The sequence below is a fragment of the Pterocles gutturalis genome, unplaced genomic scaffold (assembly GCF_000699245.1).
Source record: "Pterocles gutturalis isolate BGI_N339 unplaced genomic scaffold, ASM69924v1 scaffold13624, whole genome shotgun sequence".
NCBI classification, from domain to species: Eukaryota; Metazoa; Chordata; class Aves; order Pterocliformes; family Pteroclidae; genus Pterocles; species Pterocles gutturalis.
In genome coordinates this window covers 62,469-75,873 of record NW_010133398.1, presented here as the reverse complement: position 1 = coordinate 75,873, position 13,405 = coordinate 62,469, and the positions used below count along the sequence as shown (strand labels likewise).

The following is a 13,405-nucleotide window of genomic DNA, read 5'->3' as shown; positions in this document are numbered from 1 at the left end:
TGGGGGCTGCCGGAAAGGGGTTATTGAGCCAACAGCTGAAAGCAGGACAGCGCGAGTGCTTCCTCTGGGTAGATATGTACGGACAGCCGAGCTGAACAGCCAGGAGTCCTTCACGTTGATCCCGCTGAGCTTGGGGACCAAGGGAGGAACAGATTGGTTTTGGCTTCTTACAACCACAGGAGTGTTACGCCTTCTGTCGTCCTCCTGTTTCCTTTTTCCCTGTGTCGTCTGCTCATCCAGGCAGAGGCAGTCCGTACAGCAGCCACGGGAGATGCAAACTGCCCCAGCAGCAGCATGTCCTCTGCCTTGGTTGGCAAGTCTGCAGGAGGTGGGAGCTACTTCGACAATGCTCAGGCAAAAGGGAGCCGACTCCCTCCTCTCTGCCATTCAGTGAGCACTCCAAGACATAAACACGTATGAGAAGGGACAAAGGAGAGAAAGGAGGGGAGCCTCAGGCTGCCAGGAAGCTTGAAGACGCCTGGCTGTCAGCTGGGGTAGGAGAAAGTCCACAAACTGGCCTTGATTTCTGAACGACACCCTCCAACGTTAACTGAAGCCAGCAGTTTCGGCACATCCATTGCCTGCAATGGACACAGCACTGGAATACCCTGTTCTTAAGCAAGACGGAGAGGCAGCAGTCTTATCCTTCAAAGTGCTGGGAAGAAGCAGACTTCTATCCTTCATCCCCTCTGCCAATGAGGGGAACCTTTCCACATCAGCTACGTCTTCGCCCAGGCCTTGGGGCAGGGAAGCATTTGTGCATGGTGCACTCACACATCCCCACAACGCAATCCGAGTCTGTGGAACAACTTCCCAAAACGTCAAAATACAAAACACTGAGCAGTTCATCCTCCAGGTCTCCTACTGCCAAAATCGTTTCCCACCGCAGCAGCAGGCCATTGGAAACAAAGTGATCAGCTGGGGCGAGGTGTGTGAAGAAGAACACTGAAATCAGGCGCAGAACCCCGACAGCAGAGCTGACAGCCTGCGCTCGATGCACAGTTTACCTGGGAGAGAAAAAAAAAACAACAAAAGACATCAACTTCTCATCTTCCTGGCAATATAAAGACTACTAAAACATGCTGGAGATTAGAAAAAAATATTTTAAAAGGCAGAACTTCAGCAAATCTAAGCAGCCCTTTGAGAATCCTTACCACAACCTGATTTAGACGAGGTGAGACCTGATCGCAAACACCTGCTGGGAAGGGACAGGTCGGAAGGTTGAATAATTGGAGATCCAACAAGAAAAGCCAGGAGGCAGCAGTTCTGACAGAGGCACCAAGATGTTCCAAAGTACAACTGTCTGCTGGGAACAATTTACTCACTACCAGTTATTGGAGTAGCTTTTGCCAGCAGGCAAGATGACGGGAGGTCTCCAGTGCCAGTTGCCATGGCTTACAACTGAGAGACTGAGCCCAGCCCAGCAAGGTCAGGACCAGATTCTCATTTCCTGAGCCCAAGACTCTCCCAAAAGCTAAATGTTTGGTGGAATGAATTCCTCTCACAAGAAGATTTGCTGTATTTCTTTCTAGGTTTGCAATTTTACTTTTCAGAAATAAGTAATCATATCCCTGAGATCTAAAATGAAATGCATACCCACTACAGCCTGCCAGAGAACAGCTCAATCAGGAAGCTGGAACAGAGGCTAAAACAGGGAATACCAGGATAGCAACTGGGAAAAGAAATCTATTAGATGAGGTGATTTAGGTTTGTTAAGAAATGGTACAATAGAAACTACTTAGTATTCCCAATTCACTTAGCCCTTGGGTACCACACACCACCTGCCAATCTCCCTTCACTCTCCTTCAGTGAGCCTCATGTCAACTGTGGAAGTTGGTTATAATTAACTGAGTGATTGCCTGTGAGCCAGAAATCTCTTCGCTCATTACCTACCCAAGAGCTCTGCCTACACGGACGACTGGAGCAGCCTGGCAGCACTCTGGATGCCGGCCCAAGAAAGGCAATCGGTGGGCAGCAGGGAGGAAAGGCGCGGGTTTGCCAGCTGTGCCCCTTCCCTTCAGCCGTACCAAAGCCGTCGGGGACTGCTGCCAATGGGCTGGTTCAGCTGTGGCGAAGCAGAGCCAAGGCCAAGCCAAGCTGCTCTAACAGACGATGGCCATCCCCCATCCCCTCTGCCTGCCTCCCATAGAAAGAGACGACAAAGGTGATTAAACCCCTGTCCCCGGGAGGGGAAGCCAAAGAATGGCAAGTAGGTACGAGTTCAGCTTTCACTGCTGCAGCACTTGCTGATGAGAAAAATATTTGACTGCTGCCTTCTCAGCCAGGCTGGAAGGAGCCCTCACTGTGCTGATCTGCCATCTCTGCCCAACACCCCCTGCAGCTTCACGTTCCCAGGCACTCTGTGCAATCAGAGGGATGGTTCCCACTGGAAACCAAACCCAGGCCCCTGCTGCTGCCAAACCACTTCCTTCAGCGAGTTCTTTCGCACATCAAAAGCTCCAGCAAAGCCCTGGCAATTGCTCTGCATGGGAAGCTCTCAAAATATGTCTCAGAACAGGGACCTGCATTTCTAATAGTTTTCCCACTGGAAAAGCAGGCAGACAGGCTGCAAGGAGCTATAACAAGCCAAGAGATCTCTACTATGTCCACCAAGGTGTAACCAAAGGAAAAAAGGATGCTGGGTACTGAAATTTATGGTCCACACAGCTAGCAAAACACATGTTCAAGTGGGAGAAAAAAAAAAAGTCACTGAACACTCACATTTACTGATGTTCTCTATGTCCCCCTGTTCTGTGATGATATTCAGGAGCCCCTCCATCAGCAGCAGAGCCTTGTGGTACCTCTGTGCACAGTCCTCTCTGTGGTGGAACATCTCATCCAGGGCTGCAGACTGCACCTGCAGGCAACAGCCCCGTGCCAAGAGGTTACTCCCAGACTAGACCCAGCTTTCCCAGCATGGCCCCTCAGGTGCACGAACACCTCCATGAACACCTCCCTCGCCCTGCCCCAGAGGCTGTGTACAGCATCATGAGTAAAACCATCCGCTAAGGTCACCAGTGGGAACCGTTAATGCCCAGCACGGGCTCTGTGCTACCCCCACTCCCAGGCAGCGTGTGGTTATTACCATTTGCACAGCGTAGCTGAAGATGAGCTTCTCTGCGGTGATGCTGTTGATCCGATCCATGAGTTTCTGTTTGTCCAGGAAGAACCTCTGCAGTCTCATGTTGAGGCAGTGGCAGGATGATACACTGGATTTATAAAGCTCATTGAGCTTCCTCACAACTGGAATAAAGGAAAGAAATGCTTTAGGCACTACTTCCAGTTCTCCCTGTGCATCCCAGTCTCCAAGCTCAGAACCCCAAATGAGTAACTTCAAGACAACTGGGTTATATTAAACCCAAAATACTGTCAGGAAAGTCCCTGCTGCACCAACAGGGTCTTTTTCCTTTCCTCTGTCACCTTCACCAGTTCTAAGCCTGCACGTGGCAAAGCCTACACACATGCCCAGTTCACCTGAGGCCAGGTCTATTTTCGTTCCCTTCAGCTGCCACCAGGCAGAGAGCCGTCAGCACCGTGCAGGATGTCTCACGCGCTACCAGAAGTGACAGACGTGCCAGATACTAAGCTTCTGCTACCTGATGGGTGACGACGTGCCGCGAAGAAGTACGTGACTTCCATGTGGTAGCTGTGGGAGCTGGGTGTGGATGAGCAGCACTGACTAAGCAAGGGAATCTCTCTCGGGACTCTGCTGTCCCAGAAAGAAAAGACACGGATGCCTGTGAAAGGCCACCTCCTTTCCTGAACCATGGCAGCTTGTATGGGAAGGTTATCAGACAAAGAATCAGGAATCAGATATGATTCTGAGGGATTAAAAAACAATCCAAAGCAGCATGCGATGCCACAGGCTTGAGTCTCCCCAGCTGCATGGCATGATGTACACAACGTACTGAATATCAACTCCCACCAACATCTGATGAGTATTAACTGCTACGTGCACATTTGAAAATACCCACGCTGCATCCTTTGCTCCTGGGGGAGGCAAATTAACCCATGCCATGAGCCAGCCTCTGATGCAGAGGGCCAGTCCCACACGCCTGCCAAGCCTTGCGACTGAATCTAGCCTTCCCAGGCAGAGACAAGAGGGCAGAGAGCCAGAGAAGAGAATGTCTCCATGAAGAAAGGCTGCTGCTACTCTTCATCAGAGAAAAGGACTGAGGGACAAGAAGGTAACCCTGTCAGGGTCAGACTGGCAGATCACCCCTGCTCAGAAGGAATTTGAGAGGGAGGGGGAACCCCAGCACTCATGGGTGACATCAGGAGAATAAAATTAAAAACTCAGCGAGAAGAGAATCAGGAGAGACTATTTAAAAACCAAAACAACACACAGATACAGCAATATCGTCCTCCATGGAATTCAATCAGAGCTCTGAGCTGTGCCCAGATGATCTGGAAAAAGAGGACAGCTGTGGGTAGGGACCCTGCCTGGCACACACTGTCCAAAAAGCACTTTCCTGCTTTTTCCATGTACATGGAACACAAGTACTGTGAAAACCCTCTTGTCCTCACATGCCCTGAAAAACCTCACGGGAGCAGTACTTTGTGGGGAGAGAAACAAGGAAAGACAGCCTTGCCCAAATCCCACACACTGAAGGACAAATTTCACTACAAATCTAGAAGTTGCAATCTGCCCTAAAAAGGAGTAATTTATTTGGGTTATGACAACTTTCCTGTGAGCCTGAACTTGTGGAACATGTGTAGCTAAACCTGTGTATCTTGCTCCACACTGCCTGCTACAACCTGTGTGTGCTCACTGTATTTAACTTCTGGTTTTTTCACACCCCCATCCCAGGGCAGCAAGAGTACTTCCAAAGACTGAGCTCTTGGGGAAGGTGGCTGGTGGGTCAAGTGCTTCAGATGCTTCAAAAAGCTCCCTCAATAATATTACAAAGGTAGTTTTAAAATTATTTTTTTCTAATCACTGAATCACAGCCAGCTCACACCACAAGTCAGTCAGTCAGATGCAAATCTAAGGCCGTAACACAGCAAAGAGCTGATTGTGGCATTACCAATATTTTACTTCCTGTGTTTTTGTTTCACTTGAAAAATCATCACTGCCAAGACAGGTCTCCATTTGCCAAGTAAGCACTTCCTAGGACATGCACTGTGTAATTAAGTGGACTTATGTAAAGGTACAAATAAGCACCTGAGATACAGATGTACACGGAATCAAACAGGATACATTCCCCTCTTGCTAATTAGAGCTTTGAGACAAAGTCAATGTGAAGACAGGAACATTCCCCTCAGTGTGAACAAAAAAGACCTGTTTGTGCAAGGAGACAATAAGAAATACACCCCTGGGGGTACCAGTTGGGGCTCAACCCCCTCCATACCCTTTGCAATACTTTTAGTATCTCCACCCCAGGTGAGTCCTTTGAACCTTACCTTGCTTGACGGTGGAGGAGAGGCACAGCTTGCCAGCTTTGATCTGCTCTATGGCCATCTGCAGCCCTGAAGACAGAAGCTCTGCTACTTTCAGGTACAGCACGAGCTGCTCAGCGTAGCTGCAGAGAAAGCACATTGCAATGCAAAGAGATCAACAGGACGTATGTGTCCCAAAGGACACTGGTACTTAAGGATGGGAGGGAATGACAGAAGACTTGGGAGCTGGGGGGCTCTCCCCGGTCCTTACCTCCACTCCCGGCTGAGGAGGCTGATCTGGTCGGCCACCACGCTCTCCTGGAGCTGGTACTCGGATGCCACTGAACTGCTCATCTCGCTGGAGCTGCCTTTAAGGGTGGCAATTTCCATCACGTAGTGGACAAAGGCCAGCGTGAAGCGGAGGCTGCGCAGGATGTCCGTGTGCTCTTGCTGTTGAAGGGATGCCAACGTGGGGGTTAGAGAGGGAAAGCTGGCATGCCAGGGAGGCTGCTCACCTAGAGCTGTGCCAGACACTCATCCCAGATTACAGAAATAACACCCGGGCCCCATACCCCCTGCATCTCTGCTTTGGGCAGGGACAGCCAGACTCAGCGCTGAGCCTGCGCACCACACTGGTTCCTATGCCACAGAAAGCTGCAAACACGGTGTGTCCCACCCTACAGCCCAGCTCTCATCTGGCCCTTGGTCTTTACATCCTCCCAGATCAGTGCAGTGAGCCTGGGGTGAGGTTCTCTGAAGGCACAGGGAGGACAACCTTTTATCCGCAACTCGTTGCCACTTTGAGAGCGGCATACACACCAAGTGCTACGTTCATTTCAAAGCAGTTTTTCCTCTGCTCTTGCAGATGAAAGAGGATTATCCCATTTCTGGGAAGCTGCATTGCTTAAGTCACCGAAAACATTTTTGGGAAGTTAGTATTTGTGGAAAAACTGAATGCTTGCGGGTCCTACAAAACGAATTGCTGCCTGGATCAGATGCAACTCCATTGTTCATACTCTCTCTGTACAGAAGTAGCTAACTTGCTTGATCTTCAAATATTCAGCAGCTCAGTTCTCTCAAAGTGGGCTGGTAAGGATGTTTCTGACATGACAAACCCATGCAAGTTCTGCAAGCTTTTGTTTTTAATTCACTGGCTCAGGAACTTGGCTGCTAAAGCAGGTTTGACTATCTGAACTATGACTCTCTCCTCCCACTATCTTGCTACCTGGACAGTCCAGTAAGGTAAGGAACTGTTATCTCCATCTTCCTCTATTTTATTTAAAAGCAGAGGAGGAACTTGGAGATTAAGTAATTGCCAAGTCATACAAGAAGTTTGTGGCAGAGCAGGAAACTGCTGCGATCTTGCAGGTCTCAGCCTGGTATCTCTAACCAATCTACTGTCCCTCCTCTCTGCTTACAGACTCGGCTTCTATTAATGATGTGGCATTTGTGGCCTCATTTGGCATCACAAGAGTCTTCCCTTCTGTAGCCACCTCTGTGTTGTGTTTTTAAAGCACTGCAAAGAAACTAAAACCTAGCCTTCAATTTGCCTTGTCTGTATCTAAAGAAACTTTTACAAAAGATGGAAGAAGCACCCATCTGAATGCAACAGCTTTGCTCCAGATGAACAAGGGTGCTTAAACAGTAAGATTTCAAGGCCCTGAAAGTATCAGCAGAAATCAGGAGATCTGCCAGCTTTGCATTCTGGACAACTCTACAGAGCACAAAGGGTCTTGAAATATGCTGTAAAGGTTTTGTGACCTGCAAATGGATTGTTGTGCTCAGGAAAAATGATGACTGAACCCAAAAGCCTCATTACAGACACAGAAGCTGAGCACTATTAACTAGATCAAGTTGATAGTTCCTTAGGACACTTCTCTTCCGACCACTGTCCGAAGTGGTGGCAGCTGGCAGGGCCCCACGCTTCTGCAACCTCACAGGTAGGATGCTCAGTTAAACTCACTACTGCTGGGATCACATCAATGCTGAAAGTCCTAGACCTGTGGCTCTGCAAGTATTTAAGCAAACTAATGCAATTCAAAGCATGAATGACAAAAAATAGAGATAAATAAAACCTGAAGCAGAAGAGCAAACCCACATCCTTAAAACAACGTGTGCGTATCTCTGTGGGTATCTAGGGGTTTTTAGCAACACCAGCAAAATTCAGATACAAAGAGCCTTCCTCAGTCCCAGACAGCCCAAGGAGGCATCACGAACAGAGCTGAAACCGTGACTGAACCTGCCTCCCACCTCCACTGCAAACAGGCAGCCTGACCTACATTTCAAATATATCTGGGCTACAAAAGCATTTGCTCTGCTTCAGCCTGTCTTCGCCTGCAGGGAAGGGGAGCCTGGCAGCCTGTCAGCTCCACAATCTGGCTCAGCTGTTCTGGCGCAGAACGTGGTGTGCCCCCGCCCCCATAAGTGACAGAAGTGTCAGGTTTACTTTTTTTCAGACCCTTTCTCAAGAGGCCGTATCGGTGCCTAACTCCCCAAGTGCGTGCAGCAGGCAGTCATCTGATACACCAAGCTACTCATGCTCTCAAGGCAGCTATTACTGATGCTCAGCCTTTTAAGAAGGGAAAAGGCCCAAAGTAACCAGGTTTTCTTCAGGAACTGTTAATAGAGAAAGCACCAGATAACTGATGTTTCCAACCTGCACTTTCAGCTTTGGAAATGGTGAGTTTTAACCCTGCTCATGGGCTGTCTCATGGACTAAGCAGCTTGGTAGCAAGCTCAAAAGTCACAATGTGAAATACGTCCTGGGCTTTCAGAGTGCTGCGCTGGCCTGGCTCGATTCAAACTAGCTTGCTCCATCTTTGGAAGCAATCCCCTTGCCTGCAAACATGGAGTCATCCCATCTCTGGATTTGCTTCACTTTTATTGTCCCCATCCTTTGTCCCTAACAAGTCCCTGGGATATACCCACCTCCATGAGCGTCTCTTCGGGCAACTCTGGTGCCTCAAATGTAACGGCACCTTCCAGGTTGGCGGTGATCGGATCAGTAAAAGCGTACCGGAGACTCGAGGGGCCTTCCACAGCATCCCCACCAGTTCCCACTGCCAAGTGCCTGCCAGTGAACGAGCCTCCAGAGCTCAGAGAGCTGGAAGACCCCACTGAGAAAAAAACAAGCAAAGGAATTACTGAAGATATTCATATTAGGCCAGGTATTCTTTGCCCAGCAGAGAGGACAATCCTGTAGGATCCAGGATCCTGGATCTCATAAGATCCAGAAACAGGTACTTTGAAGAAAGATGCAAGGGCTTTTGACGCAGAATAACCGCTCCCCAACATAAGCTCCTTAGCGACTCAGGTAGACCAGCTTACAAGCTCAAGCAGATCTAATGCAGCTTCCAGAATGTCTGTCATTTATGGAGACAATTCAGAAGCACTTTTTTTTTGTCCAAACCCCTTCTGAATCCTGCCACAGTACCTCAGGCTGATTTTTATCATACACCACCATAGCCAACTTCCCCATCATGGATCAGCATGGTTTGAACCCTGGTTCCCCAGCTTTTACACTGTAACTATTGCTGAATGAGCACCTCTGCTAACTGAGGTTTTTACCATCGTTTTAAAACATCAGCCACTTAGATGCAAACCAGGAAAGTTTTCCACTACATGCCCTGCACTTCTGCTTCCCCCTCTTTACTAACAGGAGGCTGGGCAGAGAGTAAGTAACTTCAGCTGAGTCAAGACCATAACCTCGGGATTAAGCAGACCCTGCAAGTACATTGTCCATCAGACAATTCCCTCACCATCATCTTTTCCCCTTTATGACCACTGAATCCACCCTAAGAGCACACTGCATATAAAAGATGGGCACTTCAAAAGGAGTTTCTGTCTCATGTATCTCTCTGTATTCATGATACATTCACCACTTCCAGAGGCCTTCATATCTCCTGACACACTGCCACAGAGAGATGTGTTCTCTCCGACGAGGGGATGCCAATACCAGCTACAATACTCTGCTAATTCTACCAAGGCAATATTATCCACTGTCACTGGAGGGAGATATTTCTCTTCTACCCATGAATTTAATTTGCTGCCCTACCCTGCCTTCAAAGGTTCAGCAATACAATGCACAACTGAGCTGCAGAGGAGCACAGCCTCTTCTCCTCCCAAAGCTCTCCCTGTTGGCAGCTATGCTTCAAAGCTAAGTGGATCATCAAAGACTGGCAAAGCATTTCTTTACTCTCAGAGAGAGTAAAAAGACCGACGATATTATATTCTGGATACCCTGTAATTCCAAGAGGCTATTTGTGGAAATTGTCATGATGACGCAGTGAAAAGGCTCTGCCTTTGTATCTGTCAACTGATCTTACTCACGGCTTGCCCAAGCGCTCGGGGTGCAGAGTTTCAGCTTGCAAAGCTCCTCTCTTCACCAGGCACTTTGTGTATTTACTATAGCACAAGGAGTTACTGCACAGACCTAATAAACAAAGTTTATCAAGCAGCATTGCTTTGGCCGCCTTGACCCAACACCGTGTACGTGTTGTAGGTTCACTACTCAACAGCCTTCTCTTCCAGGCATCCCAGCTGCCACCTTAACTGTTCAGCAGATCCTTAAGCATCCAAATATCAACCCACTAAAAACTGGTGCTTAGATCTGCTTCCAAATTGCTATTATCTCCACAGAAGCAACACAGGAAGTCTGAATTCTCTTTTCACAACATTTCAGCAGTAGCTAGAGGCTGTAGCTAGGATAGTAACCCCGTTGTGCTATGGGCTCGTCAGACACTTCGTAAGAGTCTCTGCCCTACCCAGCCTACCCTCTAAATAGAGGAGACAAAGAAGGGATTATGGTCCCAGCTTTCCAGACAATCAAGGATGTGAGTGGTTTTAGTTACGATGGAAATCCAAGCCATACCCAGGAACGGAGCCCATGTGTCCCCCATCTCAGTCAAGCAGCTTATTCATAGTTCCATCCAACCCTTCCCTGCAGTAATTAAGAACAACAGAGTCGACTACATCCAGATGAGGAACGGCCAACACAAGAACCCAAACAAGCCAAAAATGCAAATAAGAAGTGTCCAAATATTTTCTGAAACTGAACATAGACTCCAGCTCCCAGACACACCATCCCAAAAGGGCCAATTACCACAGCCTCAACTGTTGGCTGACGAGGCCAGAGCACTAGCGTCTTAAAATAGTATCTGTCGAGCAGGAGCGCATTTCCCCATTTCCTACTTAAACAGCTCAGAGCATAAGCAACACCACTAACAATTTTGCATACAGAGCCATCCTGGCCCTTTCCTAACGGTACTCGTGCACTGAAATTGTTGGGCACAAGTGGTCATCTTCACCTTTTGTAGCTCATCAGGGAAAACAACGAGAACACAACACAATCTTTACATTTGTTGACTTATCAGCAACAGTGGGTCTATGAACAGCTGCAGTGTTATTCCTGAAGCAGAGAGAAATTAAGAAAAAGACAGTTTGCCTCTCTTCCAGTATGGGAAAAGCTCTATACGGCACTAGTCCTTGTGCCAGTACAAACAGCTATCAGCAATAACTGGGGTTGGCAGGAGCCAGCACAAGAACCTCAAAGGCATTTAGACCAGCTGAGCTCTACGGACTGTGCTCTGAGCAGCCCTCTGCCACCATGAGTGTTCAGCAGCAAGGACTTCAACACATCACTCTGCCCGCAGGCATTCCCACTGGAACAGGCAGGTATCAGCCCTTTACCTGAAAACATCCTGGTCCTCGTGGTCTGTGGGGGGGTTGTTCCACTGGGAGGGGATCCGACAGTAAAAATCACTGGGGTTGGGCTGGCAGAGCCCCCAGCCCGGGCACCAGAGTGCAGGGTCCCTCCGTAAGCACCTGAGGGAGCTGGGGAGACAGTTGAAAGGTGCAGACTGGCATTACAGGAAAGTTACTCAGAGCACGGTGTGCCTCACCCAGCAGTTTGATGTTTCTGCAGACTCTCTTGGAGACAGTGGTTACCAGCACAGGCCAGCGCTCCCTTTGGAGGCATCCCCCGAGCGCACAACCAGGCCAGGCTGGCACAGACTACAGGAGATGAGCCTGGGCAGCGTTACAGATTGCTGCAGCTGTTCTCCCCTCCTCGCTTCCCAACCTGCAAGCCCAGGAAGACCCACCCTCACAGAGCCATTCATATTCGAACTGCCTGGCAGAAAGTCCCCACTTCCACACGTTATCACATTCAGAAGGGGCCAAAAAGAGGAAGCCCTGCCTACAAAAATCACACCACTAGCCAGCAATTACACAGCACGCACAACCTACAGACCTTTGAGCACTCCACAAAAGAAAGCAAGCTTCATTACGCTCCTCACACACGGCAGCCACTTCCTTTGCCAAAAGCCATCAGAAAAGGAGCCTCCCATCTGCAGGAGGCATGCAGGCAAACTGTTCACCCCAACCCAGGATATCCTGCCAGATCTGCCTGGCCTCCCCACCTACCTGCAACTTCCATCGGCTTCTCATTGTTCAGGCTGTCGTTGCTGCCAGCTTCTGAGATCTGTGCCCCAAAGGCTGCCTTCAGAAGCAGGTCAGTGAGCCTGCCTGTGCTCAGAGATCTGAAAAGAGGACATACCACATGATGCAGAGAGTCAACAGGTGCAAAGTTTCAGCTAACTTCCACTCTGGTTTGTGCCATTCCTGGTCCACAACCGCCTAACACTACGTGGCCAACAGTCTGGAGCTGAATAACCACTCTTCCTCTTTCAACAGAGCATCTGAAGCACCTCCTGCTACTTGTAGAAAGGATGTAACTACTGGTGACTAACTGCAGCAATGCAAGTACTGACTACAGCATTATTACACTAAACTAAGCAGTGTGAAGCTGCAGACCACCTTTCATTTTATACAGTCCAGGCCATGGCCTGCCCCTGTAGAGGAAGACTTTAAAAATCTGCATCATATCTGCTCACAAGCCAAGGGTGCTAGCAGATAACTACGAACATTTACAAATGCTACATTACACCTTCAGTGTTAGCTGGGGTTTGAAATTTGCCCCATCTGTTGTGTATTAGGGGACGAAGCACCACTGTATAAAGCAGACTGCTGCTCACCTGCCCTTGATCTCTTCCACAGGCCTCAATCCCAAGCCAGTTTGCTGGCAGTGGAAATGACCCATCTCCTTCAGATCTGGCAAGGTCCTGTTCCGTGTTGGAGTCATCATGACCCCCTGATGGGCCAAGAGGGTGAGGAGATTCTGGGAACTTGGGGTTTTGGGAAACTCGAATGGGGATACAGCCTAAGAAGAACAGAAAAAACAGAGATCTGTCTTTAAAACGAAGGAGGGAGGTTCCCCTCACCCCCGTTTGTTTATCACAATTAAACTGTATGCTTAACAACCTGCCTGAAATAAAGAGGTAGAAATCCCGCTACATGCAGTTAATTGTCCCCAATCCCAGAAAGACTAAAATAAAAGGACAACAAACTCTGCTGAAAATTTGTAGCAGCTTAACACAAGTACAGAGAAAACGCTGTCACAGTGCCAGCTTCGCATGACACATCAGGGCTGTCACCTGCTTAACCGTCTGCCGTCTCTGCTGGGGATTCCTACTGGACGCAAAAGCTGAGTCTCTGTGTGTGCGAACCAGCCCAGGCACTGAACGCGCTTCTGCCTAATCTGGACACCTCCTTTTCATTGCCTGTTTAACACCCTGGCCTCTGCTCAGATGCCAAACACTGCTGCCAAGTGAGATCTGTCCACTAAGAACCCTATAGGACGCTGCTCCATTTCACACAGATCTCTAACAGCCCTTGAAGAAAAGTGAACATGCAGTGATAAATCCAGGTCACAGTTAACTGATTGTGCAGCAGTTCATCCCCAAATAACCCAAAAGATTGAGCCATGAGAAACCCAAAACCAGACTCCTCAACATACCTTTGTAGGGGAGCCCACTATAGTTGGCAAAGGGCTTCTCTGCATGAACTCCGAGAGCTTCGGGGAGGATCTGAGCTGCCGGCAGTGCTGCAAGCCATGAACCTGCAGAGGCTGGCTGCCTGGGGTATGACCGAAGTGAGCAACAAGAGGATCCGAGTGCTGCTTGGTTAT

At 48.9% G+C, this 13,405-nt stretch overlaps 1 protein-coding gene across 1 annotated transcript in view; it reads right to left on the bottom strand.

Annotated features, from left to right (window-relative positions):
- Window positions 1-454: 454 nt before the first annotated feature.
- Window positions 455-13,405, bottom strand: part of LOC104467444 (serine/threonine-protein kinase ULK1-like) — a gene marked incomplete at its 5' end in the record, with an annotated part of 74,782 nt that continues 61,831 nt past the window's right edge. Inside the window, 10 exon segments of the mRNA XM_010081219.1 lie at window positions 455-1,007; window positions 2,722-2,857; window positions 3,086-3,243; window positions 5,404-5,522; window positions 5,651-5,829; window positions 8,308-8,495; window positions 11,068-11,211; window positions 11,803-11,918; window positions 12,414-12,598; window positions 13,235-13,405. The exon segment at window positions 13,235-13,405 is cut by the window's right edge and continues 13 nt beyond it. Of these exon segments, the coding sequence (XP_010079521.1) occupies window positions 952-1,007; window positions 2,722-2,857; window positions 3,086-3,243; window positions 5,404-5,522; window positions 5,651-5,829; window positions 8,308-8,495; window positions 11,068-11,211; window positions 11,803-11,918; window positions 12,414-12,598; window positions 13,235-13,405 (1,452 nt within the window).